This window comes from Dipodomys ordii, unplaced genomic scaffold (genome assembly GCF_000151885.1).
Source record: "Dipodomys ordii isolate 6190 unplaced genomic scaffold, Dord_2.0 Scaffold20, whole genome shotgun sequence".
Classification (NCBI taxonomy): Eukaryota; Metazoa; Chordata; class Mammalia; order Rodentia; family Heteromyidae; genus Dipodomys; species Dipodomys ordii.
In genome coordinates, this window is record NW_012267236.1 from 9,634,888 (window position 1) to 9,648,228 (window position 13,341).

The following is a 13,341-nucleotide window of genomic DNA, read 5'->3' on the forward strand; positions in this document are numbered from 1 at the left end:
CGGAGGCCGGCCCCCTCCCCCGGCCCGCTCGCAGCCAACCAGGCCCTCCAGCGGGGCCCACGTGACCTGGAGTTCTAGACAAAGAAAATGTTCCTCCCCCCCCCGCCGCCCCCTCCCCCTTTCTCTGGCCCCCGCCGCCCCCAGCCCCATCGCCCCCAGCCCCTCCCCCCCGGCGGGCAGCTACTTAGAGCGGCGGGGCCAGGGGCTCACACCTGAGCCGGACCGCAGAGGGGCTGCACCTGGCCTTATGGGTAGGTTCCTGGACGGAGCCCAGGGGAGGCTGGGGAAGGGGAGGCGGCTGGGCCGGTGGGAGGGTCCCCGCAGCCCTCCCGCGCTGGAACCAGAGTCAAGTATGCCTCCCCGGCCCGCCGCCGCGGCCCCGGCCCGCCGGAGTTCTGGAGCCGCCGACTTCACCGTCCCACCCACTCGTGCCCCGAAGCCCCACTCCTCACCGGGCGCCAGTGGCCCCTGGCACGCACGGGGCCGGGGGCGCCGCAGGCTGGGGAGCAGGCGGCCCGGCCCGGCGCAGCTGGCGACCAGAAGTTAGGTCGGATGGAAGCAGCCTGGGTTGAGCCGCTGGCAGTCGGGAGCCTGGCCGTGGCTGGCCGGCGGGTGTGCCCGGCCAGGGCACCGCGCTGTCCCGAGGGCCGGGCCAGGTCACGGCCTCGGGGCGGAGACAGCCTCCTCGCCGGCTGCGGGAGCCCCCTCGCAGGCGGCCCCGAGGGTGCGGGGTAGCGGGGACCCGTGCCACCCTGACGTGCGGTGACACTGCGACGGCCGGGCCGCGTGGACCCGGGGCCAAGGGGCGCTCAGTCCTCTGACCTTTGGCGTGGGGGAGTCGCCGGGGAGGCGGGGGCACAGCCGGAGGAGGACCTGGACGGGGAGGCCGGCGTGTGCGGAGTTGTGCCCCAGGCCAGCGGGCGAACGGGAGCCACTTGTGTGTGGGGAGGTGGTGCGGTGGCCTTTTTGGACCCAGCCCAGCCTCTCCCGGGAAGAGGAGCCTCGAGCCTCCAAAGCATGAACCCCGTTAACCCTTCCCTTGCTTATTGTTTGCCGGGGAGAAGGGCAGAGGTAGTGAAAGTGCGCAGGAGGATGAGCCCTCCCCCGCCGTCCCCGCTCCTCTCTCCTCCGGGCTCCCGCTGCGAACCCCCTCCTCGGTGCGGGTCCCGGCGGAGGCCCCCTTTCTCCTCTGCCTGCCTGGGCCAGCCAGGCGCGTGCTCTGCAGCGAGTGGGCTGGGGATGCTGAGCAGCTATCAGCAGCAGCATCTGACAGGCTGGGGGAAGTTGTGGGGGAAGAAGAATTTTCAGGAACTGCTGCTGAGGGGTGAGAGAGACAAAGGGGCTGTGGGGGAGTACTAAGAGCGGTGGCTGCACGACTCCTTTCTAGACCTGGGACCCCGGGAGGAACCCGCCCCGACCCCCCGCTGCTTACTGTGGTTGTGGTAGCGGCCTGGCCTGGCCTGCCCCCTGCACGCACCGTGCACAATCTTTAGGGCATCCTAGGGAGAAGTCTCTGCTGGATATGATGGAAGGGGGGAGCCACAGTCAGGACCACCAGGCTTATCTGTGGGTGTAACTAGTGCATTTGACACAGTTGAAGATCCTGGGAGCAGAAGTGGCTTCCTGGAAGGCCACGCTCCTTCCCCACCCCGCCCCACCCCCAGCCCAGCCTTGTTGAACTTTTTGGGAGGGAGGAGTTGATAGCCAATTGTTGGAAAAGGGAGAGCAAAGTCCTGGCCAGGTGAGGTCGGCCTGAGAAGGGTTGCACAATACTCTCCATTCTATCCTCCCCTCCCCCAATCTTAGCTCTTTTCCCAGCTGTTTGTGGGCTGGGGCAAAGACTGCCTTATTCTGTTTCAGAATTTTTAGGATGCATTGAGTCAGGAGAGAGAACTTAGGTCTTCTGTGATCTGTGTTTTGGGAATTGCCCCATGAAAAAGGTTTGGTCCATTCCCTGAAGGCAAAGACTATAAAGATGGCGAGAAATAAAATGAACCTTTCAATCAGTACAGTAGGTCATTGACTTACAAAGGCTTTTAACCTAGTATGCTTAGACATGGGGTCTGTTGGCAAGCTTTAGAAGAGTCCTTGGGAAATTCTTTGTGATACCTAAGTCAGATTCTTAAACAGGCCAGGAAAATTGACCAGTTTAGTTGGGCATCAGAGGCTCATGCTTGAAATCTTAGCTACTCAGGAGGCTAAGATCTGAGAAGCTAGCCCAGGCTGGAAGTCTGTGAGACCAATTAAGAACAATTAAGAACAAAAATTAAGAACAAACAAAAAAAATTAAGAACGCCAATTAAGAACAAAAAAAACCTGAAGTGGAGCTGTGACTCTAGTGGTAGAGCACACAAAAGTTCAGGACAGCTCCCAGGCCCTGAGACCAAGCCCCAGGACCAGCACCAAAAAAAAAAAAAGGAATATCCATATTCTGACTTCTGGGGACTTTGCTATTACACTCTCACATTGGTTTCTGATCACTTTATATATAAATCTTCAGGATGGGTTTGCATTCACTGCTACAAGTTCTTTGTGAAGGTTAATTGGATGGAATGCTGAAAATGGGATGGAGGGGGTCTAGATGGTAGCTCAATGGTAGAGTTTGCTAGCATGCATGAGGCTGTGGGTTCAATTCCCAGCACCAAAAAAGGTGAGATTTTTCTCTCTGAATCTGATATGGTAAAAATGGGTAGAGAACCTTTGAAGTTGGAGGGTGTGTGTTCTAGATTTGGTAATGGGGTTGGGGTGAGATTAAGTAGAATGGTCCTCAGAATTTAGTTCTCATAGCCTCAGAGCCAGTGTGATACGGTGAAAGGGTGGGTGGGGACTGGGGTTTGGATCATGAGTTTGTTGGTGGGATGGCAGAGAAAGCACCTGGTCTGTGCACTCAGCAAGTAATTGAAAGCTGCCTTTAGAAGGTAACAGCACACAGAACCTTGCCTGTAACCCACATGGACTTCACAGTGGCTTCTGAGCTCGGGGTCAGGCAGCTGCTGCAGAGCTTCCCAGGGTGGGCCAGGTGCTGGAGGTGGTGTGTTCTTTAAGTCATCTGGAGACATCATAGAACTAGAAAGAATTGTGATCTGGAATCCAGAGCTTGCCTGAAGAAATTGTGAAGAAAAACATGAAAGCTTTCCTTTTACTTTACTTTTATTTTGGGGAGGGGGTCCGGTTATGGGGCCTGAACTCTGGGCCTGGGCGCTGTCCCTCAGCTCTTCAGCTCAAGGCTAGCGCTCTACCATTTGAGCCACAGCGCCACTTCCGGCTTTTTGCTTATGTGGTGCTGAGGAATCGAACCCAGGGCCTCATGCATGCAAGGCAAGCACTCTACCACTGAGCCACCTTCCCAGCCCCTCCCTTTTACTTTTCTTTTTATTTGGGAGATACTGGGGTTTGAACTCTACCATTTAAGCCATGCCCTCTCAATATGGCTTTATTTTTTTGGATAGCTTAGGGGTTTTTGTTGTTGTTGTAGCTGTTGTTTTCTGCCTGGGTTGCTCAACAAATCCTCCTGATCCCTACCTCCAAGTAGTTGGAATTACAAGCATGCACACCTGCATCTAGGTGAGAGCTCCCCCTTTTTAACTGAAGCAACATGAAAGGGGCTAGAGCCAATATCTATGCCTGCACAGCCAATATCTATGCCTGCACAATGATGTGCTATTAATTTTTGGGTAGAAGTGTGGTTTCCCCGATCAAAGGATGAGCACCTGATAAGCCAACCAAAGTTGAGGAAGATTGGCCAGGGAAGGAGAGCTCCTACCAAGCTAAGAGGCTGAAATGAGCCATGGTGTGGTGTTTGAATTCATCTCCCACCTTCATGTTTCTCATGGTGAGCCAGTTGGGTTGACAAATGTGGGAAGAGCCTTTTACCTCCCAGTTGCTTAAGGTGAAGAGACTCTTTGAGTTTCACATGGCCTTGCAAATTCCAGGAGGGATCAAAGTTACTCCTCCAGTCCAGTGTTTTGTTGGTTAATTGGAGACTGCTTGTGCTGGCTTTAAATCGTGATCCTCCAGCTCTCATCCTCCTGAGTAGCCAGAATTATAGGTGTGACCACCTGTGCCTCACTTCAAGGTAGTACTGACTTCTTGTTCCTTGTTTCCCAGGCTGAGAAGAAAGCCAAGGTAATTGCAGTGATGAATGCTGTGGAAGAAAACCAAGGATCTGGGGAGTCTCAGAAGGTGGAGGAAGCCAGCCCACCTGCTGTGCAGCAGCCCACGGATCCCGCATCCCCCACTGTGGCCACCACACCTGAGCCTGTGGGGGCCGATGCTGGGGACAAGAATGCCACCAAAGCAGCTGACGATGAGCCTGAGTATGAGGTGAGCAGCTCCTACCAGCCCGGTCCAGCTCTTCCCTGGGGCCTCCTCTGCCAGCTCCTCCCATCCTGCACTTGTCACTCATTGGCCACTGCCCCAGTTTTGCTGCTTCCCTCCATTCACATGGAGCCCTCTCCTGATTGTCCTGCCCTCGCTGCCCAGGGCTCAGGAAGTCTTGGGGAGATTGGGGTTGTAGTAGGGCCTTGTGACCACTGTGTAACTATTTTTACTTCTTGGGCCTCCAGGACGGCCGGGGCTTTGGCATCGGGGAGCTGGTGTGGGGGAAACTGCGAGGCTTCTCCTGGTGGCCAGGCCGCATTGTGTCTTGGTGGATGACTGGTCGGAGCCGAGCCGCTGAAGGCACTCGCTGGGTCATGTGGTTCGGAGATGGCAAGTTCTCAGTGGTGAGTTCTGCCTTTGCCTGAGTGCAGGACGTCGCTTTAGCTAGGGCAAGTCTGGAGTTGAGGTCATCATAATTAGTGGGAGCCCTGGCTCACATGGGTGCTTGTAGAATGAATTCCTTTCCCCTGCCTTCTGGTCTTCCCCACTCTTGGTCTAGGCCCCTCCTTTGCCTGGGCTCATTTGATGCCACCAGGCCTCTGAGGGCCACTCTTGTGCCAGTAGTGAGGATGGGGTGGGGCTTGGGAGTGGAAGGAGCAGACAACACTGCCTCGTCCCCTAGGTGTGCGTGGAGAAGCTGATGCCGCTGAGCTCCTTCTGCAGTGCATTCCACCAGGCCACCTACAACAAGCAGCCCATGTACCGCAAAGCCATCTATGAAGTCCTGCAGGTGAGCCGGTCTCCCAGGGGTGCTGAGGAGGGAGCCAAGGCCAAGGTCATTGGTTAGCCTGGTCTGAGGCCAGGCCTTTTGGCAGTGACTGTCTCTGCTTTACTCCTTTCGACGGTCTCTCTTCTCACATGGTCTTCTCCCACCTTCTGCCCTGCCCCTGCCATCTAGCCTGTCCTAACTCTGACCTACCCCCACTTGTTGCCCTCCAGGTGGCCAGCAGCCGGGCAGGGAAACTGTTTCCAGCCTGCCATGACAACGATGAGAGTGACACTGCCAAGGCCGTGGAGGTGCAGAACAAGCAGATGATCGAATGGGCCTTGGCAGGGTTCCAGCCCTCAGGCCCCAAGGGTCTGGAGCCACCAGAAGGTAAACTTGGATGTCCAGCCCTGCCATCTGGGAAAGCCATGTTTGGCCTTCATCACTCTGGGGTCAAGGTGTGCTCTCATTGGCTCACCAGAGCCAGAAGGTTGGATGGTGGAAACCAGCTAGGGGCCAAGCTGCACCCCATCTATACATATCAGGGAGGAACTGGGGTTCTCTATCAACATGTAAGGGTCTGGTCACCTGCTCTTCTGCTGCAGAGGAGAAGAATCCCTACAAGGAGGTTTACACGGACATGTGGGTAGAACCTGAGGCAGCTGCCTACGCACCACCACCCCCAACCAAAAAGCCCCGCAAGAGCACAACTGAGAAGCCCAAGGTCAAGGAGATCATTGATGAGCGCACAAGAGGTGGGGCTTCCTCTGGGATGGGGCCTGCCCCAGGCGGGCGATCCCACAGCCTCTCCTGACGCGGGCTTTCCTTCTCTGCAGAACGGCTGGTGTACGAGGTGCGGCAGAAGTGCAGGAACATTGAGGGTGAGTGTTGCCTGGGAGCTGGGAGCTCCTGTCCTAGCACAGGCAGGAGAGCTGGCTGTTAGTGTGGCACATGGGCATGGAGTGGCGTTGACATAGGTTCTTCGAAAGGTAGGGGTACCCAGAGGCTCTGTGACCTCAGTGCCAGGGGCTTGTCTGCCGCCTCTACCACCTCTGTTACCTTCACACAGCATTTGTCAAATGGCGTGAGAGTTGGGGCACCACCCCAGTAGATCAGAAAGGGTGGCTGGCCCCTGTGGATTTGATTGACCTTGCCTGAACACGGCTGGTCATGCTTCCTTTCTATCTCTCGCGTCTGTCTCTTGGTTGGGTGATGGTGGTCCGTGTGGGTGTCTTGAGTCAGGAAGGATTGGGTCAGGACTTGAAGACACAGCCTGGGCCCTGTGCTCACACGGGTTTCTTCTGTCCCCTGTTGCCTCTGTCTGGATGCTATTTATTCCTTAAGAGATCAGATCTGAGATTGGGGCCAGGGCCCTAGGACACCCTCCCTTTTGCCATTTGGGCTGCTGCTCTGGAACCCCCTTTGACAGAGCTTGTTTGAGGCTGAGTTTTGGCCTAGGTGTGTTTCGGGGGCCGTGGGGGGGGGCGGTGCTCTCTGTAATGCTTACAGCACATGTGCTGTTTTGCAGACATTTGCATCTCATGTGGGAGCCTCAACGTCACTCTGGAGCACCCTCTATTCATTGGTGGAATGTGCCAGAACTGCAAGGTAGGGGTGCCTACCTTCCTTACCTCTTGGGCCCAGAGGCATCTGGCGCTGGTATGGGGAATGCAGACTCCAGTGTACTCTAGGCCAACAGGCCCTGAGGCTTCCAGGTTTCAGCTAGCTCTTGTTTACACCCTCAGAGGCCTCTGTGTGCGTAAGGCCGGGCTGGGTGACAGGTGGTCACCACACTCCCTTCAGGAGCCTCAGGACAAGCTGCTGGAGGGAATGTTCCAGCCTTCATCAGTGTCCTTTGTTTGGTTTGTCCACCTCAGGCCTGGATTATGGCCTGACCCTGGGTGGCAGAGTCCTATCTGCAGACTGAGTCCAGGCTCCAAAAGTTCAGGTTCTCAGCCCTGCCCTGGTGGCTTCTGACCCTGCATACTCTTCCTAGAACTGCTTCCTGGAGTGTGCATACCAGTATGATGATGATGGCTATCAGTCCTATTGCACCATCTGCTGTGGGGGGCGCGAGGTGCTCATGTGTGGGAACAACAACTGCTGCAGGTGAGGAGGCAGGGACGGTGTCTTCAGACCCTTCCCTGCCTGCACTGCCCTGCCCACCGTTCCAGCCCACCCCAGGCTCCCCACACACACACCAAGGGGCCCCTCCCTGCTTACTGGGTTTCCTTCCAGGTGCTTTTGTGTGGAGTGCGTGGATCTCTTGGTGGGGCCGGGGGCTGCCCAAGCAGCAATTAAGGAAGACCCCTGGAACTGCTACATGTGCGGGCACAAGGGCACCTATGGGCTACTGCGGCGCCGGGATGACTGGCCCTCCCGCCTCCAGATGTTCTTCGCCAATAACCACGACCAGGAATTTGTGAGTGCTGGGCCTCGAGTGCTGAGGGATGCATGGGGTGTGCAGCTGTTGCTCACTGCTGGAGAGGGGCCCAGGGTAGGGACCTGTGCCACAGCTGAGCATTTACCTGACCCCTGTGCTCACGGCTTAGGACCCTCCGAAGGTTTACCCACCTGTCCCAGCTGAGAAGAGGAAGCCCATCCGGGTTCTATCTCTCTTTGATGGAATTGCTACAGGTGAGTGGCACAGGTCCCAGAAGGTGCTGGCCTCTGTATGCTTGGACAGGGAGCAAGAGAGAGAGAGACCAAGAGACAAAGAAAGAGAGAGAACGTGTGTGTGCATCTCTGTGTCTGAGTCTGTCTGGTCATGGAGTTTGATCAAAATGAAGTAAAATGAGTGTTAAGCCAGCCTGTCTGGTTTACATTGGAATATTCCTTAATTGATGGAGATTCTGCACAGCCTTCAAAGGACAGACATGGTAAACAAAATTTACACAGTTAGGGTGTGTCTTGATTATAAATAAGAGGGCTGGGATGTAGCTCAGTGGCAAAGTGCTTGCCCAGCAAGTATAATGTCCTGGGTTTGATCCCCAGTACCAAAAAAGACAAGACAAAAAAAAAAAATACAGTTTAAAAAAAAAAAGTCTAAGAAACTATGAAGCTATGACATTTTGGAGTATGTCCTTTTGGACTTTTTTTCTGTATATGTGTGTAGTTATACAATCAAATGTATGGACAAGCAAAATGTAGTAAATGTTTATAACCTAGTTTGTCATTTATTATATGATGACTACTTTTTCATAACCACTGTAGAGCTACATTCATTTGTAAGTGCTTCAGAGAATTCTACTGAGGCAAAGGATCATAATTTAACTAGTCTACTATTAGATTATTGCCTGTCTTTTCATTACTGTTAGCAGTGCTGAGACAGGCATCCTTACAAGTACATCTTTACATACATGTCCATTATCTTCTTAGAAATAACCCAGGAGATGCTGGGTCACTGTGTAGGCATGATTTTTCTTTTTCTTTTTGCACATAGCTTTGCCACAATTCATTCTTCCTTCCTTTCTCTCCCTCTCCCTCTCGCTTCCTCTCCCGCTCTTGTTCTCGCTCCTTCCTTCCTTCCTTTCTTTCTTTCTTCCTTTCTTCCTTTCTGTGCCAGTCTTGAGATTTGTATTCAGGGCCTAAACACTATCTATGAGCTTTTGCTCAAGGGCTAGTGCTTATCACTGGAGCCACAGCTTCACTTACAGCTTTTTGGCAGAAGTTTATTAGAGGAAGGTAAGAATCTCATAGACTTTCCCGTCCAGATGTCTTCAACCTGTGATCCTCAGATCTCAGCCTCCTGAGTAGCTGGGATTATAGGGGTGAGCTACTAGTGCCCGGCCAGAATTCTGATGTGTGTATGGCTATCCCTCTTGACTCTACCCAGGTTGAGAAACTGTTTTGGGAACAAAATTTCTCGCCTTAGAACATGTGTGTTCATGTAGCTAGTGGGAGATACAGGCAGTCTAAGCCTGGGAAGCCTGGTCACAGGGCAAGGTGGAAGTGGCATCTCAGCCACACGTTTGCCTTCTGCTCTCAGCCCAGGCCCTGTACATCTGGAGATGTTTATGTGCATAGTTTCCCAGGTTAGACCCTTCAAGGCCTTCTGAAATCATATCACACCTAACCTTGGTGGGAGACTTCTTGAACAGTAGAGACAGTGCCACTCTGACCCATTTCCCTAAAGTCTCTGAATCTGTTGTTATTGTTTCTTTGCCTCAGTCTGCAGCATTGATTGGGGAGAAGGAGTTTTCAGTCAGCTCAGAAGAAGTACAACAAACATGACCTTGTCTTAAAGATACTTACAATCCAATAGTCTCTAAATTAGGAAAACAAGCTGCTTTAGTAATCATCCCTGATTTCCTAGAGGCTGCTGGAGTTGAATTTTAGGGAGAGCAACTGGAGGATGAATAAAGACCCAGATGTAGACAATTTGTGTGTGTGCGTGTGTGTGTGTGTGTGTGTGTGAGTGTGTGAGTGTATGCATGTATGTGAGTACTGGGGCTTGAACTCAGGACCTAGGTGCTGTCCCTGAGGTTTTTAGCTCAAGGCTGGCATTCTACCACTTGATTTATACTTATAGGGTTTTTGTTTTTTTGTTTTGTTTTTTTCTGCTTGTTAACTGGAGGTAAGAGTCTCATGTACTTTCCTGCCTGGGCTGGCTTGAACACAATCCTCTGGGATTGCAGGCATGAGCCAGTTGACTATAGAAATTATTAAGACTTCCCTTGCCCTCCCGCCCCCCAAAAGCTAATGTCTCCTCTCTCTGAATCTTCAAACTGTCTGCTCTCTACCCAGTCTTCTCTGGGTTGACATCATCTTCCAGGCGGGCCAAACTAGGTGTAAAACAGACCCACAGTGTCCGTCCTGGTCATTCATATTGTTTAGTAGGGAAAGGGCTCACTGCCCTGCAGTTGATCTTTTGTGTGCCAGTTGACCAGAGGGCTCACTTGCCTAAGACCAGGTGCGAGGACAGCGGCCCAAGTGACAGCCTTCTCTCCTGGCTGGCACAGGGCTCCTGGTGCTGAAGGACTTGGGTATCCAGGTGGACCGCTACATTGCTTCGGAGGTGTGTGAGGACTCCATCACGGTGGGCATGGTGCGGCACCAGGGGAAGATCATGTACGTCGGGGACGTCCGCAGCGTCACGCAGAAGCATGTATGTCGGTGCCATGATGCAGTCTGCCTTTTCTCCCCGTCCTCTCTCCTTTCTTGTCCTGTTCTGTTTTGCCTTTCCACCTTTTCCCCAAACTCTCACCATTTTTTTTATTGACTTACTAAGGCAGTGGGTAGACTAAAAGGGAGAGTTTGGGAACTGGGGGTGCAGCTCAGTAGTGGAGCTCTTGCCTACCGTGCATGAGGCTTGTGGTTTGATCCTTGGGAGGAGGAAATTGGGAGCTTGCCACTGCTGCCTGGATCCTTTGTGGTAGAGTGCTTCACATTGGGGAGAGAGGGTCCAATCTTCCCCCACACTTTTGCTATAGTTCTTCCAGGCTTCACTTGGGGGAAGAGGGCTGTCACAGGACTTGCTTAAAGGTCCTCTCTCCTAGTAGTGTTCTGGGGTTTACCTTTGCCCTAGAGGATCCTTACATGGTCCAGACACCGTGCCTGAAGTGTACAGAGCATAGTACTTCCTACCTCAGTGGAAGGCTCCTTTAGGCTTGGGAATGGTCCAGATTGGTGTGTGTTTTGTTTGCTGTCCAAACGCTGAGCCCAGAAAGCTTCTGTAGCTGTCAGGTTCTCAGACCATTTGTCTTCCTCTCTGCCTCTGTCTCTGGACAGCAGACCCATCATGTTACCTTTGTCCTCCCAGATCCAGGAGTGGGGCCCATTTGATCTGGTGATTGGAGGCAGTCCCTGCAATGATCTCTCCATTGTCAACCCAGCCCGCAAGGGACTCTATGGTAGGTGCTCTCCTCAGCCTCTCCTTCTGAGCTGGTGCTTCCGCACTGAGGTTTCCTCCTTGGATATTTCTGCCCTGGGCCAGCTCCTCCTAGTGACCCTGTCTCCCCTTGTCCTCCCCATGCCCGAGCCACACCACTGTCTGGACACAGACAGTCTAAGCTGATGGCTTTCTCTTCCGACCTCTCAGAGGGCACTGGCCGGCTCTTCTTTGAGTTCTACCGCCTCCTGCATGATGCGCGGCCCAAGGAGGGAGATGATCGCCCCTTCTTCTGGCTCTTTGAGAATGTGGTGGCCATGGGCGTTAGTGACAAGAGGGACATCTCGCGATTTCTAGAGGTATAGCCAGCAACCTTGGTTTGGCCAGCTCACTAGTGGCTTCTACCTGGGACTGCTGCTTCATCCCTGTCTCGCTGCATTGTGGAGCTGGGGACTGTGCCATGTGCTTTGCAAGGGGCCTGCTTTGGAAGCTCTGGGCTTCCCAAGCAGAAAGGGAGGAAGTAGGGGTAGAGGCCCACTCAGAATGCGTGCTCTCGCTCTGTCTTAAGAGGTTGCTATGGGAGTGGGCCTCAGTGTGGGGGGAGGGGCGGACTTCTGGGTTGAGAAGTTTGTGTGATGTTAGTCTAGGGGAACCTTTGAGGCATCAAATTGTTTTTCTCTGCCCTGTCCTCATTCCCTGGCACCATGATGGATGCTTTTTGTCAGGTTTTATTTCCTACAGTGTCAGTTCCACTTCACAGGAATTCTCCTACCCAGGAAGCGTGAGCACATGCTCCCAAGTCCTAGGGTCAGTAACACCGCAAGTTGATATTGTGACTTTAAATGAATGGGAGCTGGCATCTATTTGGACAGGACATACAATGGACACATACCCTGCTCCTTGGAACTTGCTTCTTAATTAAGCCTCTGGGTAGCCTAGAGCAGCCTTGTCCAAAATGGTAGCCATCAGGCATGTTCAGCTATTTACATGAACAGGAAACATCCCCGCCCGCCCTCAAGTCACAAGTACAAAGTAACTCCCCATATAGCTAGTAGACCGCAGCCACTGCAGTGAGCAGTCAGGATAGTGGGTAGTTTTCTGTCATTGCAGAACATTCAGTTGGACTACACTAGTCTGGAATGCTCCAGCGAGGGTATGTGGGATGTGGCTAAGTTTAAATCCCAGCTTTTCCCAGGGTCTTTAAGCTATCCCCAAGAGAGAGGTAAGCCTTTGAGGCCTTAAGGCTGTCAGCCAGTGCAGTTGCGGCACTGTTTAATATTCCTCCTGTTTTACAGTCCAACCCTGTGATGATTGATGCCAAAGAAGTGTCAGCTGCACACAGGGCCCGCTACTTCTGGGGTAATCTGCCCGGTATGAACAGGTTGGTAAGAGCTTCTGGACCCGGGGGTCAGTGGGTATAGGTGTGTCTGCAGATAGGACAGTCTAAGAGGGGCTGTAGAGTGCTCCTCTGCTGAATGCTCGCTATTGTCCCATGTTCCTTATTCCTGGAGAAACAGAGGAGTTAGATAGGGCACAGAAACTATTTGCCTCCAGAAACCAATGGTGATCTCAATAGGACCTTGAGAATTGCGTTCTTTACACAAAAGAAGAGTACTGTGTGTGCTACAGAGTTTTAGTTACCGCCCTGAATGGTGTCCAGAGCCAGCTAACCATAGGTTCTTGAGTAAAGCTTGTGGAAGATAGGGGAGGGAGAGGGTGGTACCCACAGCCATATAAGGTTTCAGATTGTTTATCACTCATTGTTGGCTATTCATTCAAATTACACAGATATATAAAAAAAGTTTTTAATATCCAGGAATGAAACAAAATGTCCTAACTTTAAGGTTTAGCGATTACATCATGGAAAAACCTTTGAAGAAGTTATTGCAAGCTATGCACCAGTGGCTCATAACTGTAATCCTCACTACTCAGGAGGTTGAGATCTTAGGATCAAGGTTTGAAGCCAACGGGGGCAGGAAAGTCCATAATACTTTTTTTTTTTTTTTGGCTAGACATAAGGCTTGAACTCTGGGCCTGGGTGCTGTCCATGAGCTCTTCAGCTTAAGGAAAGCACTGTACCCCTTGAGCCATAGCGCCACTTCCAGTCTTCTGGTGGTTAATTGGAGATAAGAGTCTCAGACTTTCCTTGCCCGGGCTAGCTTTGAACCACAATCCTCAGATCTCAGCTTTCTGAGTAGCTAGAATTATAGGTGTGAGCTACCAGCACCCAGCTAAATTAACAACAGCATTTCTTTCTTTTTTCTTTTTTATTGGTCATGGAATTTGAACTCAGAGTCTGGGTGCTGTCCCTGAGCTTTTCTTCTTCTTTTTTTTTTTGTCGGTCGTGGGGCTTGAACTCTGGGCCTGGGCGCTGTCCCTCAGCTCTTCAGCTCAAGGCGAGCGCTCTACCACTTGAGCTACAGCG

General features: G+C 52.7%; 1 protein-coding gene across 1 annotated transcript in view; it reads left to right on the plus strand.

Annotated features, from left to right (window-relative positions):
* The window catches only part of Dnmt3a (DNA (cytosine-5-)-methyltransferase 3 alpha), a 113,652-nt gene that overhangs the window by 94,653 nt on the left and 5,658 nt on the right, over positions 1 to 13,341 (plus strand). Inside the window, exons 7-20 of the mRNA XM_013013670.1 lie at positions 4,108 to 4,323; positions 4,566 to 4,724; positions 5,003 to 5,110; positions 5,320 to 5,476; positions 5,692 to 5,841; positions 5,923 to 5,967; positions 6,615 to 6,694; positions 7,083 to 7,195; positions 7,325 to 7,508; positions 7,639 to 7,723; positions 10,048 to 10,193; positions 10,848 to 10,938; positions 11,127 to 11,275; positions 12,212 to 12,297. Coding sequence (XP_012869124.1) covers positions 4,108 to 4,323; positions 4,566 to 4,724; positions 5,003 to 5,110; positions 5,320 to 5,476; positions 5,692 to 5,841; positions 5,923 to 5,967; positions 6,615 to 6,694; positions 7,083 to 7,195; positions 7,325 to 7,508; positions 7,639 to 7,723; positions 10,048 to 10,193; positions 10,848 to 10,938; positions 11,127 to 11,275; positions 12,212 to 12,297 — 1,769 coding nt within the window. The remainder of the gene's footprint in view (positions 1 to 4,107; positions 4,324 to 4,565; positions 4,725 to 5,002; positions 5,111 to 5,319; positions 5,477 to 5,691; positions 5,842 to 5,922; positions 5,968 to 6,614; positions 6,695 to 7,082; positions 7,196 to 7,324; positions 7,509 to 7,638; positions 7,724 to 10,047; positions 10,194 to 10,847; positions 10,939 to 11,126; positions 11,276 to 12,211; positions 12,298 to 13,341) is intronic.